Source organism: Python bivittatus, unplaced genomic scaffold (assembly GCF_059951505.1).
Source record: "Python bivittatus isolate LINGU-HERP-01145 unplaced genomic scaffold, Pbiv_v1 ctg000020_np1212, whole genome shotgun sequence".
Lineage (NCBI taxonomy): Eukaryota > Metazoa > Chordata > Lepidosauria > Squamata > Pythonidae > Python > Python bivittatus.
This window is the reverse complement of record NW_028277030.1, coordinates 96,320,442-96,340,458: the sequence shown is the minus strand read 5'-3', so window position 1 is coordinate 96,340,458 and position 20,017 is coordinate 96,320,442. Positions and strand designations below refer to the sequence as shown.

The following is a 20,017-nucleotide window of genomic DNA, read 5'->3' as shown; positions in this document are numbered from 1 at the left end:
GTGCGACCAGAGTCACGGAACGAATTAAGTTTGTAAACCGAGGTTCCACTGTACAGTGTATCTCTCTCTAAATTTGAATGCATACTTACCATTCAAGTGCAGTTGTTTATAAATTCAAAATAAGAAAACGATGAATGTTGCAGGTTCAGAAGTTTGATTGTCCTTTCTGTCAGCATTTTGTAACGCCACCTTTGGCGTAATAGCATCATTTTCAAGAATGCAGCAAGGCCACATAAGCATTCCTAGAAAACTGGGTGTACGCAGCCCAACAAATATGCCCACCTGTTAGAGGGCATGGCAGGGAGTAGCCACATCAGCTTCTAACTAGCTATGCCCATAATGGCACTCCTTTTTTAAGAATTTTCTGTCCAGCCCTGCGAGGCTGGCAAAGTCAGGAAACAAAAACCACTTGGATTTTTGGAAAGATCTTTATTGTTAGTAGGGAAATGTAACAGGATCTTGAAAGCCTATTAAAGTAATCCTCCTGCACAACTTATACCTAGTGTAATTAAGATGGAGTTACTCTGAGTTTCTTTTTGACACTCCCCCTACCCTCCCCCAGACTCAAGAATCTCTTCTGTAATGGCCCTATTTCCTCCCTTAACTGACTTGCTGCCCCCTCTGTGTTCCTGAGGTATGGTAGCCACACTATCACACTCTTACCTCCCCCTTCAGATTTGCTCTCCTCCTTGCCATGGAATGGATTGACAGCAATAACCCCCCCTCCAGTTTGCAAAGATGGACTAGGCCTGTCCTCAAGGTTAATTGGTAAGTATGAAATTGAAGAGGGAATGGCCTTGAGGGACAGGAGGAAGAGCTGCTACTAAGTCAACAGGCAGATAAAAGAGGCTTGAGTCCTGGGCAGGAATGTAACCTAAGTAAACATGGCAGACAAGCCCCTCCCTAGTTCTCAAGAAGATAAAGGGAGGGAGGGGGAAGAGCATTCAGACTTGCAAGATTCTGTTACTATAGCTTTACAATAACAGTAGTACTGGTCTACATGGCATTGGATTCCTAGACTGATCTACTTGAAGGCTGACAGAAGTGGAAGAACCCAAAAAGGCTGGAATGTACTCCACTTTCCCCATTCAACATGAGTCTAAAACAGCAGCTTGCAAAGTAGGTGTAATAGGGAACACAGAGCCCTCTTTGTTGATCAAAGTCTGATATGGCAGTAGATAGTTCGGGGAGATGAGGCTCACTTGGAAATTTCAGATGGGGGAAGTTGCAGAATACAAGACACAGGGAGGCCCCTTCCTAATAAAGATTGCTATAAAATATCGGGTATATTTTCAATGCAGTAATTGCAAATAAAAGGTTACAGGGCTGATCTGAGCTGTCACAGGGAAAGAGCCAATAAATAATGAGGGCAGTTTCTTGGACAGGAGGAAGGTACAAACTTAATGGAAAGCCACACCAAATGCCCCACAGCAATTCTGGCACTGTTCTACCTATGAGCATCAGCTGCCCATTTATACAGCCTTAGCCAAATCCAACTGTTCTCTTAGGATCAGCTGTGCCACTTATTTCTCTTGCAGGAAATGAGAAACCACAGAGGCAGGAGTCCTGCAGTACAAACAGCACAGGTGATAGCCATGTTTGCTTGGAAGGGAGACCTGCCAATAGAAATATACAGAATGTTATATTTAAATTCTTCAAATAGCAACCAGTCAGGCCTATTGTTCTGTTAATAGGATAGATAGCAACACAAATATTGTTCTAATACCATATTTTTCCTTTCTGCCCATTCAGTTCTGGGCAATGAGCCAATGACAGATAAATATAAATGTCCAGTAACTAAGAGGGTTTCTAGAACCCAGATTTAAATTGAGAGCCACAATCTGAGATCAATGATTAACTAAGCCCCTGTACCAGAAAATGTGATCTAGAAACAGCTGGGTAGTCAGTAGGTCCAATGTTGTTTGTCTCATGATTTCTAAGGGTAGAATCTATTTATGCTGTATAAAGTGTGTTTTGGCAATTAAAAAAAATCTCTGCAAAATTTTATTAACTAAATTCTTGCATTATTACTTTTACCCAGTCTAAATATTTCTGTCACTCCAGGTTCTTCCACCTCCAATTTTTGCATTCCTGACCTACTTAAGGTATCCTTCTGGGTCAGCTGAGGAAATTGGGAGTCGGAGGCACAGTTCTTCAGTAATTCTCCTTCCTGCAAGGCTGATTCCTGTCAGGGTTGGTAGGGGGTGAGAGGTCTAAGTCTAGGCCCTAAGGCTCTGCTTTGAGAGTGCCTTAGAGCTCAATTCTCTCCCTGCTCCTATTTAACATCTACATGAAACAGCTGGGTGATGCCATCCATAATCATGGGGTCTAGTTTTATCAGTATGCTGATAATACTCAGTTGTACATTTCTGCCTAAGGTGGTCCAAGTGATGCTGTGGAGATGCTTTTGTTGTGCCTGGAGGCTCTACAGGCCTAGATGGGGAAGAACTGGCTTTGGCTCAACCCTGACAAGACTAAGTGGTTGTGGGTTATAGGCACCTACATATCTAGTGGTTTGCCATATATAACTCTGGTTGGGTTTACACTCCCTTAGTAAAAGTTGGTGTGCAATCCGTGGGTTCTCCTGGACTGATGGGTCCTGTTCAAAGAGTGGGTGGCAGCTGTGGCTAGGACAGCTGTTACACAAATATATCTTCTGCTCAAGTTGTGTCTTTTCCTAGGCACTGCTCACAGTCACTCATGCTTAACTGACCTCCCAATTGGGCTATTGTAATGCACTTTACATGGAGCTGCCCTTGAAGAGCATTCGGAAGCTGCAGCTGGTCCAGAATGCAGTGGCATGGCAATAGTAGGAGCACTGCGGTACAACTACATAATGCTATTACTCAGTGAGCTGCACTGTCTCCCAGTAGGCTTCCAGGTACAATTCAAGGTGCTGGTCATCACCTTTAAAGCCCTACATAGCATGGGGCCAGGTTACCAGTGGGACTGACTGTCTGTAGTGATTTCTGCCTATCCCACTAGATCTGGCAGTGAAACAAAGCTGCTTGGTGGGGCTTCAGAAGCACAATTTCTCTGTCATGCCTGCCTTATGGAATAGCCCCTTGCCCAGAGATTCATATGGCCCTGACCTTGTTGGCCTTCAGGAAGACTGTGAAGACCTGGCTTTTCTTCCAGGCCCTGCAATTGCAGTGTTGATAGAGCCAGCATGGTTGGTTGATGGATGCAAGTTTTATTGGAGCCTCAAAAAAACTTTTTTTAATTATATTTTTTTATACTTGTTCGCCACTCAGAGTAACTTCTAGTAAACGGGTATCTATATAGGTTTGTTTAATTAATAATATATTCTTTCTAAATGTTGTATTTAGCATCTCTTGCAATTTACCATAAAATTCCTGTGTATTTTCCACCATTGCACCTGTAGTAGGTATATACAGTTGTATAACATTGTTTTTAATTGAATATCCCCTAATTCTAATAGATATGAGGCTGTCACTACATAGTCAGCTATGTCTTTTTTGAATATCATTGCTACGTCATTCTTTTGTATGGTCTTATGATCTCAAATATATCATGTAATATTCCGATTAAAAGTGACACAAGCCAGTCCACTAAGTTTACTTATTCCAAAAATATACAGTTTAATATGCTTCATTTTTGCTTTAACAATTTCAGGTTTTCTTTTATATATGCTTCTGACTTACGTGTACTTATAAAATAAAAAACTTCTCTTTCAATACTGGTACCAGCAGTGATCAGAATTCCTTGTGGTTTTGATCTGGCTATATCATCTCTTCCCCAGTAATTAGAGGACTGCCTTCTACCCTTGTGGATCTCATCATCTGGCACTGATCAAAGATTTGACACCAAATTGTCATTTTAATGTGACATTTCGAAAGTGATTAAATACATAGGAATAGTCACCTTAACTCTCTTTAATTTAATTAAAACATCAGGGCCCCAGCTAAGGTAGCCTACCACTCAAAGCTCAAGTGAGGCCTTCAATCTGCAAAACATCATGCTTGCCTCAGATAATACATTAAGAATAAGTGATCATATATAAAACAACTTTGAAATGTAGCTACTAAACCTATCTTGTGATAATCTGCATGTAGATACTGTTTGGCATGAATAAAGTACAACTAAATTGTTTATTTAACACCATCCTTAAATAACATGGGCTGGTATTAGGTCTTTGCTATCATCTCAATGATCTGTGATTTATGACTGATGGAGAAGAAAAAATAACAGAAAATGACTACTGAGCAATAAGAGAAATCAAAGCATAATTATAATTGCATACAGTTGTTCTACAACGGTGGACTAAAACACAATCTGAAGGAGGACTAACTGCTGATCCAATCAAGGAAAAACCTAAAACTTAGCTTACACTAAAGGCATAAACTAAATTCTCCAAGATACCTCTTAAAGGAATCAGCAAAGAACAGACTAGCCATGATTTTCAGCAGATTGTCAACAGAGATTTATATTGTATTGAGAAGGATGGTTCTTGTCAGACTTATGTAACCATGATTTATTTGTATGAAGTAGCAAATATTAAAATACTGGATCTCATCACACAAAGTGAGGTAGCAGGTGTTGGAAGAGGGAACAGCAACCACCTCTTTTAAGGTTGATGGTTGAGATAGGCCTCATTTTGATACAACACAAGGCTTGGCAATGATTTATGGTGTGATGGAATTTTGGTTTGACTCAGAGAAGCAGGAGGGGAATACCAAGCCCTTACAGAACTTATTTCAACCTTGGGAAAGTAGTAAGTATGAAAAAGAAACTCAGAACAAGTCTTGATTGGGTTACGTACCTTGAAGTAGAAGGAGGCTATGACAGGCTTTTAATATTCTGCTACAATTCCTTAACTGCATTAAAATACATTCCAAGTCTCCTAGCAACTCCTGCTTCCTGACCTTGCCTACCTTGAAGGCCTGACACACATGGCACTGAGGTGGAGCACATTCACTTTGCCCGCCTCTGTGCCTCATTTTCACTTCTCACCCACGTCTGTGCATGGTTCATGCTTTCTACCTGCTTAAAAAAAGTACTGTGACACAGTAGTGGGACTGTTATTGTGCTTCATAGGAACAGAGCAATGCATGTACTTTTTCATGTGCAAAATTGGTTTGGTTGATTATCTGCTCATTTGGCTAGAGGCTTTTCACATGCTACTCTAACAGAGCAGAAGAACAGGAGGAAAGCAATCTAGACAAACCATGTACAAGCATCACAAGCGATGTTGAAGAGTTACCTTGGAAAGATTCCATCGTCGGTGTCTTAACTGGCCACTTGTCTAATGGGGAGATCAGTTCCTCAGCTTCAAAAGTAACTCAGGCTACTTGATAGAGAACTGATACAGAACTTGTGCTGGCAACCTGCAGCCCAAATAAAAAAATTCCCGTTTGCTACCCTCACTCTTCCAGGATTCAATTTCATTGAGTGACCTCTGGTTCTAGCATTTTGGGAAGAGGAAAATAGCTTTTCTGCATCTATTTTATCCAAATGCCACAAACTGCTCCAGCCTCTTGATCATCTTATTTTCCCTCCTCTGAACCTTCTCTAGCTCCACGATATCCATTAGAGGTGCAGTGACCAAAACTTTAAGAGAGACAGTGACATCCTTGATTTATATCAGGGCATTATAATATTGGCATCTTTATTTTCAGAACTATTTATTAATTCTAACATGCTGTTGGTCTTTTTTTATAGTGGGCGCACACTGTGTCAACATCTTCGTTGAACTGTTTACCTTTAACTTCAAGTTTTCTTTCTTCATTGGTCACTGGTAGCTATGATTCCAGTAGTTTGTATCGCTAATTGGGATTCTTGGCACCAATGTACTTCACTTTACATGCATCAACTCACCCATAAATTCACTCATAAGTTTTAGTCGCTTTCAGAAAATAATTTCTTTTCTCCACTTTAAAACAAAAACAAACACAGTTTTTTCTATGTGCAAATCGAAGCTGAGATTTTTGTACCCTGCGAGCACCAGATTATCTTTTGCAGACGTTCTCTGCATCTTTCCCGGCGTCAGACTCAGAAAACTGGTGCAGAAACTGCATTTCCCAAGATGCCTTGGGCCAACCCGCGCTGAACGCGTTTTGGAATTGACCCTAGCGAGGCTCGGTAGCCGCCGGCGGGGGCGGCTGTCAGGCGCTGACGGCGTAGGGGACGCGCCCAGTTTGTTACTGCTTCCACTGAGCGAGCTGGAGTGGGGAGCGGGGCTGGCGGACCGCGGACGTCGGCAGCGACTGTAGCGGCCGCTCGGGCGAGGTGCGGAGGAGGAGCAGAAAGCCTCTCCTGCCTGCCGCGACGACGGCTCCGGCCATGGACGAGCAGGCGGGGCCCGGTGTCTTCTTCAACAACAACAACAACAACGCGCTGCTGCTGCCGCCACCTCCGGGTGGGGCCGGGCCGGGGCTGGAGTCCGGAGAAGCGGCGGCTGCGGTGGCGGCGGCAGCGGCCGCCGCTGGCGGGGCTTCGGCAGGGCCGGCCCCGGCCTCTGCAGCGCGGGCTCAGTACAGCGTCCCCGGCATCCTGCATTTCCTGCAGCACGAGTGGGGCCGCTTCGAGGCCGAGAGAGCCGAGTGGGAGGCAGAGCGGGCGGAGCTGCAGGTAACGTTCCCCCCGCTGACTTTCCTCTCCCCCCTCGGGCTGGGTTGCTCGCCCAGGGCCGCCGCCTCCCAACCTGTCGAGCTCCTCTCCTTCCCCACCCACACCTGTCAGGAAGGCTTCGTTCTCCGCCCCCGCGGTGCCTTCTCCACAGCTGGACGCAGAGCTTCGGAACGGCGGGGGAGCGATTGACTTCGTGCCACTTCGGGGCTTTTAGGGAGCCCCGGGCGCTCGCAGGGCGCCCTTCCTTCACCTCGCCAGCCTTTCCTCGCGTGCGGAACTTCGGAGAAGGGTGGTTGCTGGCAGCCTCGGTCTTGCAAAGAGATCCCCCCCCCCCAATTTCTGTGCGGCCGAGGGACATTAGCTGCGAAAGTTGAGCATTGCCATCCGGATGTTGATGCCTCTGTATTCTAGCTCGTCTAGCACGTGTGACGTGTTTGCCCCCTTTCAGTAGAAATGTGTGGTCAGTTATTTCTGTTGCCAGAGGTTAAATGGGAAAGATTGCTGCCCTTTCTTGCTGCAGAATAAATGAGCCATGTGTATACTATGCTTTAGAATGTTAGTCAAATGCATGGTGATTTTATTCCCTATATGATTGTGATTTGTGCCTCCCTTTATAAATAGTGAATAAGTATTAGTAGTGAATAAGGTCCATAAAACTAAATGAATTGTTGAAAATCAAGTTGGCATTGCTGGGTCCCAAAGTCTCTCTTTTGATTATACCAGAGAGTGCCCCTGTTTTAGCTGAATGGAATGCAGTTCCAGTAATTGGTTATGTAACAATTACAGGGGAAATGTAAAGTCTATAGTGGCTTACCTTTGGTTTTGGGACTTGAAGGGGTGGGTGGGGATTCTGATGCATTGTTCAGATTTTTAGCCTCTATTCTGCAATACTCTATTCTGCAGCATTTGTATTTTTCTCAGTAAATACTGTAACCTTCACCAGAAGTTTCAAGTTTTAGTAAGCTCTTAAAACCCTGGTAGTATAAGCAAAAACTGCAGCCGGATTGGGAAGTCTCTTGCCTTTCAGGTTGAACAAAAGGCCACCGAGCTAAATGGAGCTGTATAGTAGATTGGCTCATATGAGGTTTTGTGCTTGAACACAGCTTAAGCAAAAGTCCTTTGGATTCTTAAAAATGCACCTAATTGAACAACATGGTGAATGCTTTTGAGTAAGCCTGCACAAATTGAGCCGCATGGTGTTTGAGGATGGGGAACTGACAAAAAGCATAAGTGAAACTTAGGCAAGCATCATTGCCTTTCCATTTTTAGGATTTGGGTTACTGGATCAGTATGTTATTATCTAATCTTGTGGGATGATCTCTCCTTTTCTTCCATGAAAAGGAGTCATTTGAAACAAATAATTGTCATTTCTCCATTAACCTTGTCTAGTGTGAACTCAGAGATGCCCATTAACAAAAGGCAACCTGTCTCATAATTGGCTGGAAAAATATTTAAAAATCAATAGCAGAAATATGTCCAAGGGTTGATTACACTCCTTTTTTTCCCCCTGCGTAAAGCTCTATATTCCAAAGGAATGCTTTGTTTAATATAACTATGCCTGCCCAATTATAACATCGGAAGAGAGTCTGTTCCATATTTCTCCTGATGGGAAGGAGAAGATGACAGTCAGGAGAGTTTAGATTAGGAGACAGGCCTTCTTGGTAGTGGCTCCTGCAATATGGAACGTGCTCCCCCTAGAAGTGCAATTAGCTCCCATCTGCTGGCATTCAGGAAGGTTCTCAAAACAATTTTATTTCAGCAGGAATTTAAGTCTAGGGTATTTTACAGATGTAAACCTATCTTTTCTGGTTTTCTTCTTATTCTGACTTTGTATTGTTGATTGTTTTATGGCTGAAGATTGGTGCTATGTTGGGTTACTCATATATGCTGCCTAGAGTTACATGGATTGGAGATGTTTAAATAATGTTAAATAATCGAATATTGTCTGTCATATGTTGCCTGTGCCATTTGATTTTTGAATATGCATTTGAATGTCACTGTATAATACTTATTTACTTGGGAGTAAGCCAGGTCTTCTAAGAAGACTTTCATAAGATTGTATAGTTGAGTAATAATGGTGGAAAGTGTATTCTTTGACATTTTATTCAAATGTCATAAGTTGCAGCTTACAAAAAAATATACTAATTAATATAATTGCATTGGAATTAAAAATGCTGAGATGTCTGGTATTCCATATTTTAAAGTTATTGTTCTGTAATTTACAGTGTAGAAGCAGAAAAGTAGAAATGTTAATTGTTCTGATAGGACGAGGAATTTTGAAAAAGTTCAGTTAGACTTTTTAGATGTGAAGAGTTATTAAATGAATATGCACTAGGTGACTAGCTGCTAACATGCTGGATACACAAAGGCCTGGTTTAGTAGAGAACTCAGACATTGCTTGCCTTTACAAGTACATATGTAATACCAGTTAAGATTCTTTTCTTTTTCTAATGTGCAGATATTTTGTAAGGATGTTAGAGCAGGGAACAATAACTCTTTCTTCCTAGGGGATTTTAAAGTGACTTCACTCACTAGAATCTACACTTTGCTTTATTAAAACATTGATTCACACATTCAGGAATTCTGACCGAAAGTTTGGATACCCTTCACTTTTTTAACAGCTGGTTATTTTCTTGCCTAAATTCTCTCTCTCTGCCATTTTTAATATTTCTTTTTCTACCCAGAAGGATGAGAGGCATTTCATTAAAGGGCCTTAGGCTTTCCTCCAGAGACTCAGGGTTTTTCTTAATATAAACTTATCCATACCAAATACTAGCAGAAAGGCTCCTCTTAAAGATGTTTGCATTTTCTAAGGCTTTACATCCAGCACACAGAAGAGGGGCTTCTTCAATGCTGATTGCACGCTGTGTGTTATATTTCTCAGGAGTTGCATTTAGCTCTCCCTCTTTTCCCATTTTCAAGTGAGGAACCTTAACTCTTCCTCTTTATCCAGACCTATTTAGGATAGTGAAGTTGGTGTGATATAAACTGTTTTTTAGGATATTTGAAGTATTTGTGTTTTATTTATTACAGTATTGCTGTAAGCTGTCTTGAAAGCCGTATGAGCAAAAAAGCAAGATGGAGATTGAAATAATAAAATAATTGCAATGAAAAGTAGTTAGAGTTGACCTGAGTATTGTGGATTCCTATAAAAATAGTGGTATTGTTCAGTTTGTACCTGAGAAATGTGGATGTTTCTTTCCAAAAGTTGGGATATGAATTGCAAATCTTACAGAATTACTGTAGGAAATTTAGGTAGTATTTCTGAATAATCATTCATTATCACCATTCATGTGTGATATGTGAAAAGACAGTAGTTAGCATCAGAAAGCATTTTTCCAGTTTTTTTTAATCCTTGTAAAAATACATCATATTAAAAAAGTGATACCAACATTTTCCCATTCCCACTAAGAATATCTGTATTATAAGAGTGCAAGCAGGCAGATGGTGTACTAATGCAAAGAAACTGCTTGTCCCATTGTCTGCAGGAGTGGGAAATGTGATAAAAGTACTTCTGAAAATGTTAGCTGGTTTAACAGTCTGGCCACAAATAAATAGCAATTTGTCTAACCCGTCTTCTCATGATTGTTAAGAGCTGATCTTTTTCAGTTCTTGGAGAATGAATGTTAGTACCAATTTGTACCCCTAGAAGCTCATTAGCAGAGCAAAACTATATTCCTCTTTAGGGTGTTCCTATGCTGAATTGAACAATGATTATTTTCTGTTTATACAGGAGAGCAGAGAGTAATCTGTACAAGGAATTATGCTCCACTCCTCAAATAAACATTTCACAGGATAATCTATGAATAATAAATAAGCATTTATATATAATACCAAATAATGCTTTAAATATTGTTGAGATATGGTCTTAAGTAAAATTCTGAAAAATTAATCGTAGCTCAAGGGGAAAAAAAGTTTTAGCTTGGCATCAGAAAAACAGCAACTTAAGTGTCAGGAGAACATTCTTCCAGTGAAGCACCATCATTGAGAAGGGCCTTTCCCACGTCACTAATTGTTTTTGCATATTTAAAGATTATTTTATTGCACAGGGAGGCTGATATTACTCTACTGTATATTTCTATTCTCAATCAGTGAGAGATTTAAATATCATTATCAAAGTAATGATAAATTACTCTTCCATGTCAGGAGAAGCTAATTGGAGAAGGAGCTTAAGATGGATGAGAGTCCCTAAAGAAGTAGAAACTAAAAGAACAGTTGCAAACAATTTCAGTGAGGAAAAAAAATGCAGGACAGCAAAATAAATGAGTATGGCTACACAAAAAGCTTAGTGAACATTTGAAAACATAAAAGGACACATACAGGAAATGGAGAGAGGGCCAGGTCACAAAGGAAAAGTACAGGCATTTAACTTGGAACTGTAGAGCTGGTGTTAGGAAAGTAAAAGCTCAGAGTATTGGACTGAGAACAAAAATGGCTTCTGTAGATATGTTCACAATACAAAGAAAATATCAGCATAAAGGTGGAGGCAAACTGCTAACCGATCCAGAAAAGCAACTCTCAACTACTAGCTTTGTGCAGTCTTCTTAAAAAGCAGCCCTTGTGTGTTGTACTAGGAAATTGTGAAAGGCTGTATGAAGAGGCAGGATTGAAGCTTGAGTTTGATAAGAATATAGTCAGTAAGTGCTTCTTTACTTCCAATTTTATATCTCTGGGAGCTGATGAATTACATCTATGGATAGTGAAAGACCTAACAGATGGAGTGGCCATATCTTTATGCATTACCTTTGAGGAATTTTAGAAAGCTGGTGAACTGTCAGATGACTGGAAGAGAGCAAATGCTGCCTCTATTTTCAGAAGGGAAAGAATGAAGTTTTTATGAACTACAAACCAGTCAATCTGACATTAATAACTGGGAAGATTCTAGAGCAGATAATAATTGATTTGTGAGCATTTTGAAAACAGTGTGGTAATTACTAGGATAATTTATCGTGTGGATTTATCAAGAACAAATCCTCCCAAACTTATCTCACTTTTTGATTAGGCAACTTATTTAATTGATATCCAGGCTTCAGCAAAGCGTTTGACAACATGCCTCAACTTTATAATATGCTGATTAGCAGGCAGCCTCTGTATGAGCTGGATGGCATGACAATAGATGCATAAGTAGCTGGTCCATGCTGTACTCAAAGTGTTATCAGAAATAGTTCTTCATAAATTAGAGGTTTCAAGAGGGATGCCACAAGTTAAACATTTTCAGTTTTTCATTATTTTCATGAATGAATTGGATGTAGTACAGCAAACGTTTACCAGATTTCCAGATAGTGGAAAATTGGGTGGGATAGCTAATACCTTAGAAGATAGCAAAAGTATGTGAAACTATCTTGATATTTTGGAGAAATGGGCTGAAAATAATAGAATGAAATTTTACAGAGACAAGTGCAAAATTGTCCTTTGGAAACAAAATTAAATATGCATGTGTAAAATGGGAGATTAACTTCCATGGTAACAGTACTTGTGAAAAAAGATATTGGAATAGTAGCTGACTGCAGACTATGAATGTGAGCCAGCAATGTGATGTGGCTGCAAAGAAGGCAATTGCAATTCTAGACTGCATCATCAGTCGTATAATTTCTGAGTCCTTGCAAATAATTGTTCTTCTTTTGTTTACACCTCACCTTGAGTACTGTATCCAGTTTAAGAAGGATTCAGAGAAATTGGAACAGGCTCAGTGAAAGGCAACAAAAATGATCAGGAAACTAGAAACTAAACTCTGTGAATAGAGGTTAAAGGAGCTGGGTTTGTTTAGCTTTGTGGCAAGATCACTGAGAGTTATGATAGCACCCTTCAGGTTCATGAAAAGATGTCGCATAAATCTGTTCTATCTCATTTCAGCATGCAGGACATAAAAGAATATGTTTAAGTTACAGAAAAGCAGATTCCACTTGAATGTTAGAAGGAGTTTTCTAATAGTAAGAGCACTACAACAGTGAAACAAATGAAAACACCCCCCCCCCATTGGATTCTTCAAGAGAAGCTGGACAATCATCTCTGTGGGATTAGTAGGGAGTTTGGACTGGATGGTCTAAATGAGCCCTCCCAAAGCTATAATTCTGTGATCAGGATGTTGTTTTAAGACAAAACTCAATGACTATATACTCTTTTACTTTCCTTATATTTATTTATACATTCATTTATTTATAGACTGCCAATTTCAAGAAAGTCAAGATGGGTTACAGTCATATATAAACCATTAAAGCAGTCATCAGAAACCCTAATCTAATTAACCCAGGCAGCCTTTGTATCATCAACATCTGTATGCCCTGCAGAACTTTAGAATTCATGGAAGGTGAGGAAGGTGGGAATGTTTCTTATCTAAGGAGATAGACTATTTCCAAAAATGAGCTACTACTGTTGAAGCATATTGTCAGGCCCCCTTACATCTTATAGGGTGGAGACTTTCAGCATATTTCCCTTTGGGGATCACATGAGGTGGGGTTAGGGTTTACTGTTGTCTGTATAAAAGGTGACAAGGGCATGAGTCATTTCCACAGCTTCTTTGTCCCAAATGACCCACAGTTGGCACAGCAGCCAGAGGTGGCCTCCACTTGCTGCTCTAACAGGAACTATGAATACAGGAGGTCTCTCAAATCACAGATCTGCTCCTTCAGGGGAGTATGATCCACCCATCCAACCTTCCCCAAAAAGGTGTTGAGAAGGTAGTTGTGCAGCAGCTTCAGAGGATCCTGAATGAAATGGATTATCTGGACCCTTTTCAGTTGGGTTTCAGGTCTAGGTATGGGACTGAAACAGCTTTGGTCACACTTTGAGATTACCTCTGGCAGGAACTGGGTGAGGTAATCTGTAGCCATGGAATGAGGTATCATCAGTATGCTGATGATACCCATCTGTATGTCTCGGCCTGGGTGAAGTAAGTGATGCTGTTGACATCCTGTCTCTGTGCCTGGAGGCTGTGGGGCAGTGTTTCTCAACCTTAGCAGCTTTAAGATGGATGGACTTCAACTCCCAGAATTCCCCAGTCAGCATGGGGAAGGGCCTGAAAACATGGCTTTGCCATCTGGCCTGGGGATCCGGTAACATGGGTATGGAGCCTGCAAAGTGGCTGTATTGCTAGGGAAATTTAGTGTACTCTCCTGCAGATTATTGAGGGGGAGGTTGGTTTTTAATAGTTTTTATTGTTTTTAATGATTTTTTTGTTATTTTGTTAAATTATGTGTTTTTAACTTTGTACACCACTCAAAGTCACATATATGAGATGGGTGGCTATATAAATTTACCAAATAAATAAATAAAAAAGAAGTAAATAAAGTAGGAACTAGGATCAAGCAAGCACAATCACTGACAAACAGCAATACCATCTTGTGGGGATTTAGTTTGGGCTTGTTCTGACCCATCCATGCCCTTAGAGCCTCCAGGCACCAGGGCAAGATTTCTACAGCATCCCTGGTTTAGCCTGAGGTAGAAAAGGACAGCTGGCTATCATCAGCTGTAGTGATCTGCTTGCAGGAGAAAGGCAGAGCCAGAGACACAAGAGTTGTCTTTTACAGTGTAGAGTTTGAGGGCTAGAGAATTGTGCTGTCTGAAAGTCAAGCTTATGATCCAAATGCAGGGGAAGGACCAAGAGCAACAGGAATACAAGCCCAGAGTTTGAGGATTGCTTTCAATAGAAGGTCTCCTGCAGTCCCAGGTGCTGGCATAGCTAGATTACAGGCATTACTGCCCTTTCCTGTTGAGGAGACATGTTTATTACCTTTGTTCAGACCTTTGTAGTTTCTGGTGTGTTCTTGAGCTAAGTGCCCTGCCAGAATCTGACCTCTCATTATCTGAATCAGGTCTTACCTGTTCAGGCTCATTGTCTCCTGAAGCTGCTTTAGATAGCTGATTAGCTGCTGACTCATTGTCTCTTGAAGCTGCTGCAGGTGCCTGATTGCCTGCTGGCTCTGCAGGCTGATGGTCTGTCTGATTTGTGTCTTTAGTCTTGGATCCAGATGAGACCGTAACACTGAGGATCCATTAGGGGCTTGGGCTGAGTGGTCTGGCATACCTGCAGAAGTCATGTGCCGACAAAGCATGAGTGAATCAGAAACTGATGTAACCATCATATCACAGCTGTTCTGAAATAAAGGTTGGTACCACAGATCTCCTGGGACAAGTCATGGTCACCATGAAGGCAGTGAACTCCAGAGTCCATCTGGAATCTGTCCCCACAAAATGGAGATTGAATCCCCCCAGCTCCAAAAGCCTAGAGGACTCTACCACTAATCTAGTAATAAGGACCAGGAGCTCAAGGAGAGCCACTGCTGGGTGACAGGGTGATCAGTACACAACATATATCCCCATAGGCCTAACATAACAGACAGGTAGACACACCACCACTAACTGGGCAATTCTCCTGCTACTGGAAGAGTCTCAGATATAGGGGAAGGCAAGTTACCCCCAGCAAGAGGATGGAAGTAGAGGCTGTATTCCTGTATGAGAAAAATGTGGCAGGAGGCATTGAATAGGCCACTTCAGGGAAAGGAAGAACTCCAGTATTGTGGCAATATCAACTTCTAACCCTATTGCTCCATCCTGTGGACTAGTCAGCCAGAGTACTGTTTCTCTTGGCCTCAGAGTGCATATGACCAGTGCCAGATCTGTTTGCAGCAATACCACCTTCATGCATGATTTGGTGTTGGATGAAGCAGCAAACCTGACATGTATTACAGAGATCAGGGTGGGTGAGGATGACAGTGTCACCTTATTAGAGATTTCCTGCTGTGGGTTTTAGGCCATTTAGCTTTGGTGCCAGGACTGCAAGGGGTATGGATCTGATCATTAGAGACACCTCAGGAATGCTGCTCTTGAGTTAATGGGGTGTGAGTAGCTTTATGTTAGACTGGGCTTAAGAAACAAGCTTGAGATACTGCTGGCATACTGACAACCCAGCTGCCCAGCAGGATCCTTCCCTGAACTGTTGGAGTTGGTCTCTGGGTTAATGGCAGAGAACCCCTGCATTTTGGTACTTGGGGATTTTAACCTGCCCATCCTGGCCAGCTCTGGCAAGGCTCAGGAGTTCATGTCCTCCAGGCACTTGTCTCAAGTAATCTCGGGCCTGACCCATATTGGAGGCCACACCTTGGATCTTGTCTTTATCTCTGAGCAGTTATTAGATGAACTGGAGAAAGCGGGTTTTCATCCCCCCATTGCCATGGTCAGATCATTCATTGATCAGGTTACAATTCAGAGCCACCCATGACATTTGCAGGGCGGTGAGACCCTTTCAGATGGTCAGCCCCACCACTTAATGAATCTAGTTGATTCCCAGCAGGTGCTTCAGAACCTTCCCAGCTTTTTTTCTTAATGTTTTAAAATGAATTTTGTAGGAAATGGATATCTACACCTGGGTATCTACAGGATCACTTTCTCCCAACTACATCAGCCCAACCTACTAGATCTTATAAAGAACAGTTGCTAGTGGTTCCACACTTTCAGGAGGTGAGGGGAGCCAAGGCTCCTATTGGACATCAGGCTTGCCCCCCACCCCCATGGCCTTTAAGAAGCTGTTAAAAGCTGAATTATTCTGGAGAGCATTTTTATGATTTTCTTAATTTATTGCACTATTTTTATTATTTCATTCTGTTTAATTTGTCATTTATGTTGGTATTCTGCATAGATGTTTAAATCATCATTTTGTTGTGTTTACTGCAAGTTTCCAAGAGTCTGTTGATTATGGCAGGGTATAAATAATGTTCACATTAAAGTCAGATACTGACTTGCTCTTCTACAGATGTGGAATGAAGTGGGGTTCAGCAAAGATTCCTAAGCCAGCAGTTTCTTCCAGTTATATATACCTCCCTCACTATCCCAGGGAGTTCTCTCAGTCTTTTGAAGCACACTCTCAAGGGACACAGGAAGAGAAATGAATGAAAGTTTCATTTTCATTCACTTTCATCGGTTAGATTCAGTTTACTACAGTTGCATTTTCAACCATTAGTAATTGTTGATGATACTTCCTTTTGTTTTAAAAACAATGTCACTGTATTCTAAACATTTGGGAGTATTTGATGCAGTGTCCAATACTTATGTGGAAAATGTTTCATTCTTCTTTTGAATTATATCAGTCCTGTTGTTATGGGGGAGATCTGGTCAGTGTTCTGGATCTAAACTTTTTGGAACAGAATCCAAGTGATTTTCTGTTCTGAAGATTTGCTTGGTAGTGGTTGTTTGTTTGACTGTCCAGTTTAACTTACAGCTGTGGATTTCCCTGATAGTCTGTCACTGAGGTACTAACCAGACTCAACCCTATTTAGATTCCAGGCCTAGGTGCAGCCACCTGTTGAAGGATTCTTTTGATAAGTACTACCTCCTTATAGTATTGAGTGGAGGCTTAGTATGCATCCTGTTGATTTTAAAGAGAGATTTAACTCCTCGTGCACCTAAATGTTCAGAATATCTACTCTGGTTTACTTAGAAGTATGTAAAGAGAAGTGGATGGAAAGAAACTGTCTGCCTAACAAGGGAGGTTATAGTTGCATAGTTCCCTCATTCTCAGGTAATATAGATTATAATTGTATATACTCCTGTAAATATGTGATTTTCTCTTCTGCTTAATTGTTTACATTTACTTATTTCTGTCATTTATATGCCACAGTAATTTACATGGGTTAGTTTCTAAATCCTGTGTCCGCTGGCCAACTTCACAAGATGTTTGGTGAATGAAAGAGGAAAACATCCTTATCTATTGAAATTTAATACATGAAATCTTAGTATAGCTTTCCTATAAGATTTAGGATTTACAGATAGGCATTTTCACCTTCATTTTTTTTAGCACCAGTAAGTTGAGAAATGCATTTAACTGTTTGTTTGTTTATATGGCTGCCCATCTCACCATAGCCTTGCCTGCTTGCCTGCTTGCCTGCCTTCCTGCCTTCCTGCCTTCCTGCCTTCCTTTCTTTGTATTTTTATTAATAATTTTAATTACAGTAGTAAAAATTAATGCAAACTAAACTTAGAGAACATGAAGAGAATAGAAAGAAAGAATAAAAAATTCAGGAAAAAAAGAAAAAGAAAGAAGAAAAAGAGAGAATACACACACACACACACACACACACACACATACATACATACAGTATGACTTCCAACCTTCATCACAAGTATAAATTTAATAACTCTTCACCCCCTACAAGGTTAAACAGATATCTCTTCATCCCATATCCCATCCCTTATCTATAAGCAAATATATAAAACATCAATTTTTCAATCCTATCAGCAAAAAGTCCATAAAGGGGTGCCAGTACATTGCAAAAGAAAAAAGTCTTACTTTAACCTTGATCAAATAAACCAACTTTATATTCCTTCCTTTTACTTCTAACAGTCCTAATCTTTAATTCAAACAAATATTGTCATAGGATTTGATTTCTCTTCAATTCTTCTTTATCCCATCACACAGATTTCTTCAAGGCTTTAATAAGCCTCTTTTGTAGATCCAATAAGAAAACATTTTCCAGGTCATTCACTTGGTCTTTCATTTATATTTCCCTTTTAATTTTTAAAACTTCAGCCAGTTTCTTTTGTGTATCCAGTGAAGCATCCTGTTCCAAATCATTCTCTTAGCCTATCATTCGTAGTTCCATTTTTGATACTTTCTCTATCTTGTCACATAAAATTTGTTCCACATCTGTCATTCCTTCATTAGCATATTTTAGACATAGTTATTCATAGAAGCAGACATGATTACTGACAGTGTTGATATTGTAGTCACTAATTTTTTCAAAGATCTCTTTTAATATTTCCGATGTGAGAACATTTTGTGTCATTTGAAAGTCCCAATATTAACTGATATCAAGAACAGGTTTGTATTTTTTTTTTCTGCTTAAAATCTTTAGTATCCAGTTTCTAAAATCATCACTTACCTTTTGTTATGACTTGCAATAGCCAGGATAGCCAAAATAAGTCTGTTTCCCATGATAAGCTGTTTCTTTTTTATAGTTAATTCCAAAATCTTATGGCAAAAATCAATATTCAAAATTTATCTGTACTCTTAATCTGCTGATAACTTTTTAGATCAAAATCTCATTTAGCTTTTTGCTGTTTATTTCAAATTCTTTAAGTACTTAAGCTTATGATTAATTTTTCTTTTGTTCAGAGTTCAAGATAAACTCACCCAGTGATGACTTTTCAAACTTGTCATTCCTTAGCTTTCTACTAGCTTTAAGATGGTTAATAGGCAATTTCTGAAAGTGATTAAAAAGTGGGGTTTGCAAACTTAGTGGCCTTTAAAAGGGTCTACCGCAGTTGCAAGCAAGATGGCTGATCCCATTGTCTCTCGGCGCTCAAACCACAGAAAACCACTGTCCTGCAGTCTTGCTCTGAGGAGCAGCTGTCCAGAGTGTATGTAGGCAATCCAGAGAGGTTCCAAGGAACTGGTCTACTCACCAGTTCCTTGGTCTTTGCCATGGTCATTGACTCTGCTTTCACAGAGCTGTCTTCAGTTCTCCATACCCCTCCTAGAAGTCTCCTCACTATGGCATTTCTGAGTGAACAGCACATAAAAACAACTAAAAAAATAACACCAGCAATAATAAACAACAATATAGTCAACCCCAAGGCCTTAATACATATTCAGTTAGTCCTTGTTTGGTGACCATAATTAGTACTGTCAACTCGGTCATTAAGCGAAGTGGTTGCTAAGTGAAACTGCAGCTGTGCTTACAGTCTTACTTCAGCTTTTCTTTGCTTTACAGACCTGAGAAGGTCGTAAAAAAACCAGTTTGGTCTAGTGGTTAAGGCATCAGGCTAGAAACCAGGAGACTGTGAGTTCTAGTCCCACCTTAGGCAAGAAAGCCTAAGGGCCAGTCACTCTCACTCAGCCCAACTCACCTAACAGGGTTGTTGTTTTTGGGAAAATAGGAGGAGGAATGAGTATTAGATATGTTCATTACCTTGAGTTATTTATAAAGATGATAAAGACAGGATAAAAAAAATATTTTAATAAACGCAAGGATTGGTCATAAAATTACTTTTTTATCACCGTCATAACTACAAATGGTTGCTGAACAAGGCAGTTGCTAAATGTGGACTACCTGTATACCTAAATGACTACTGCAGGCAATACTCGAAACAACAATAAAAGACTGCAACATTTCACAGGTTCAAATTAATCTCCTGACCCCTGTGCCCAGGAACACAACTAGGTCTTTAAGCCTTCCCAAAAGCCAGCAGGGTTAAGGAAAGTCAAATATCTGGGGCTCTGATGTTCCAAAGGACCTTTCTATTGTAGGGCCTGTTTTCTAGCCTCCACACGTGGATAGTGCAACCCCATCTAGAAATGAAGATGCAAAATCACCGGAACCCAGAGGGCCTAAAACCCAAAGCTACTCACTCTTGCTAGAGTTGAATGAACCTCCCATCCAGACCCCCATAGCCTCCAGACACTGAGACAGAACTTCTGCAGCATCACTTGGTC

At 40.7% G+C, this 20,017-nt stretch overlaps 1 protein-coding gene across 3 annotated transcripts in view; it reads left to right on the top strand.

Moving 5' to 3' along the window:
* Positions 1–6,123: 6,123 nt before the first annotated feature.
* The window catches only part of STRN (striatin), a 53,423-nt gene continuing 39,529 nt past the window's right edge, over positions 6,124–20,017 (top strand). For all 3 annotated transcript variants that reach the window (XM_088144629.1, XM_007420920.4, XM_007420919.4), the window contains exon 1: positions 6,124–6,591. In XM_088144629.1, the coding sequence (XP_088000755.1) occupies positions 6,304–6,591 (288 nt within the window). In that variant the 5' untranslated portion in view covers positions 6,124–6,303. The remainder of the gene's footprint in view (positions 6,592–20,017) is intronic.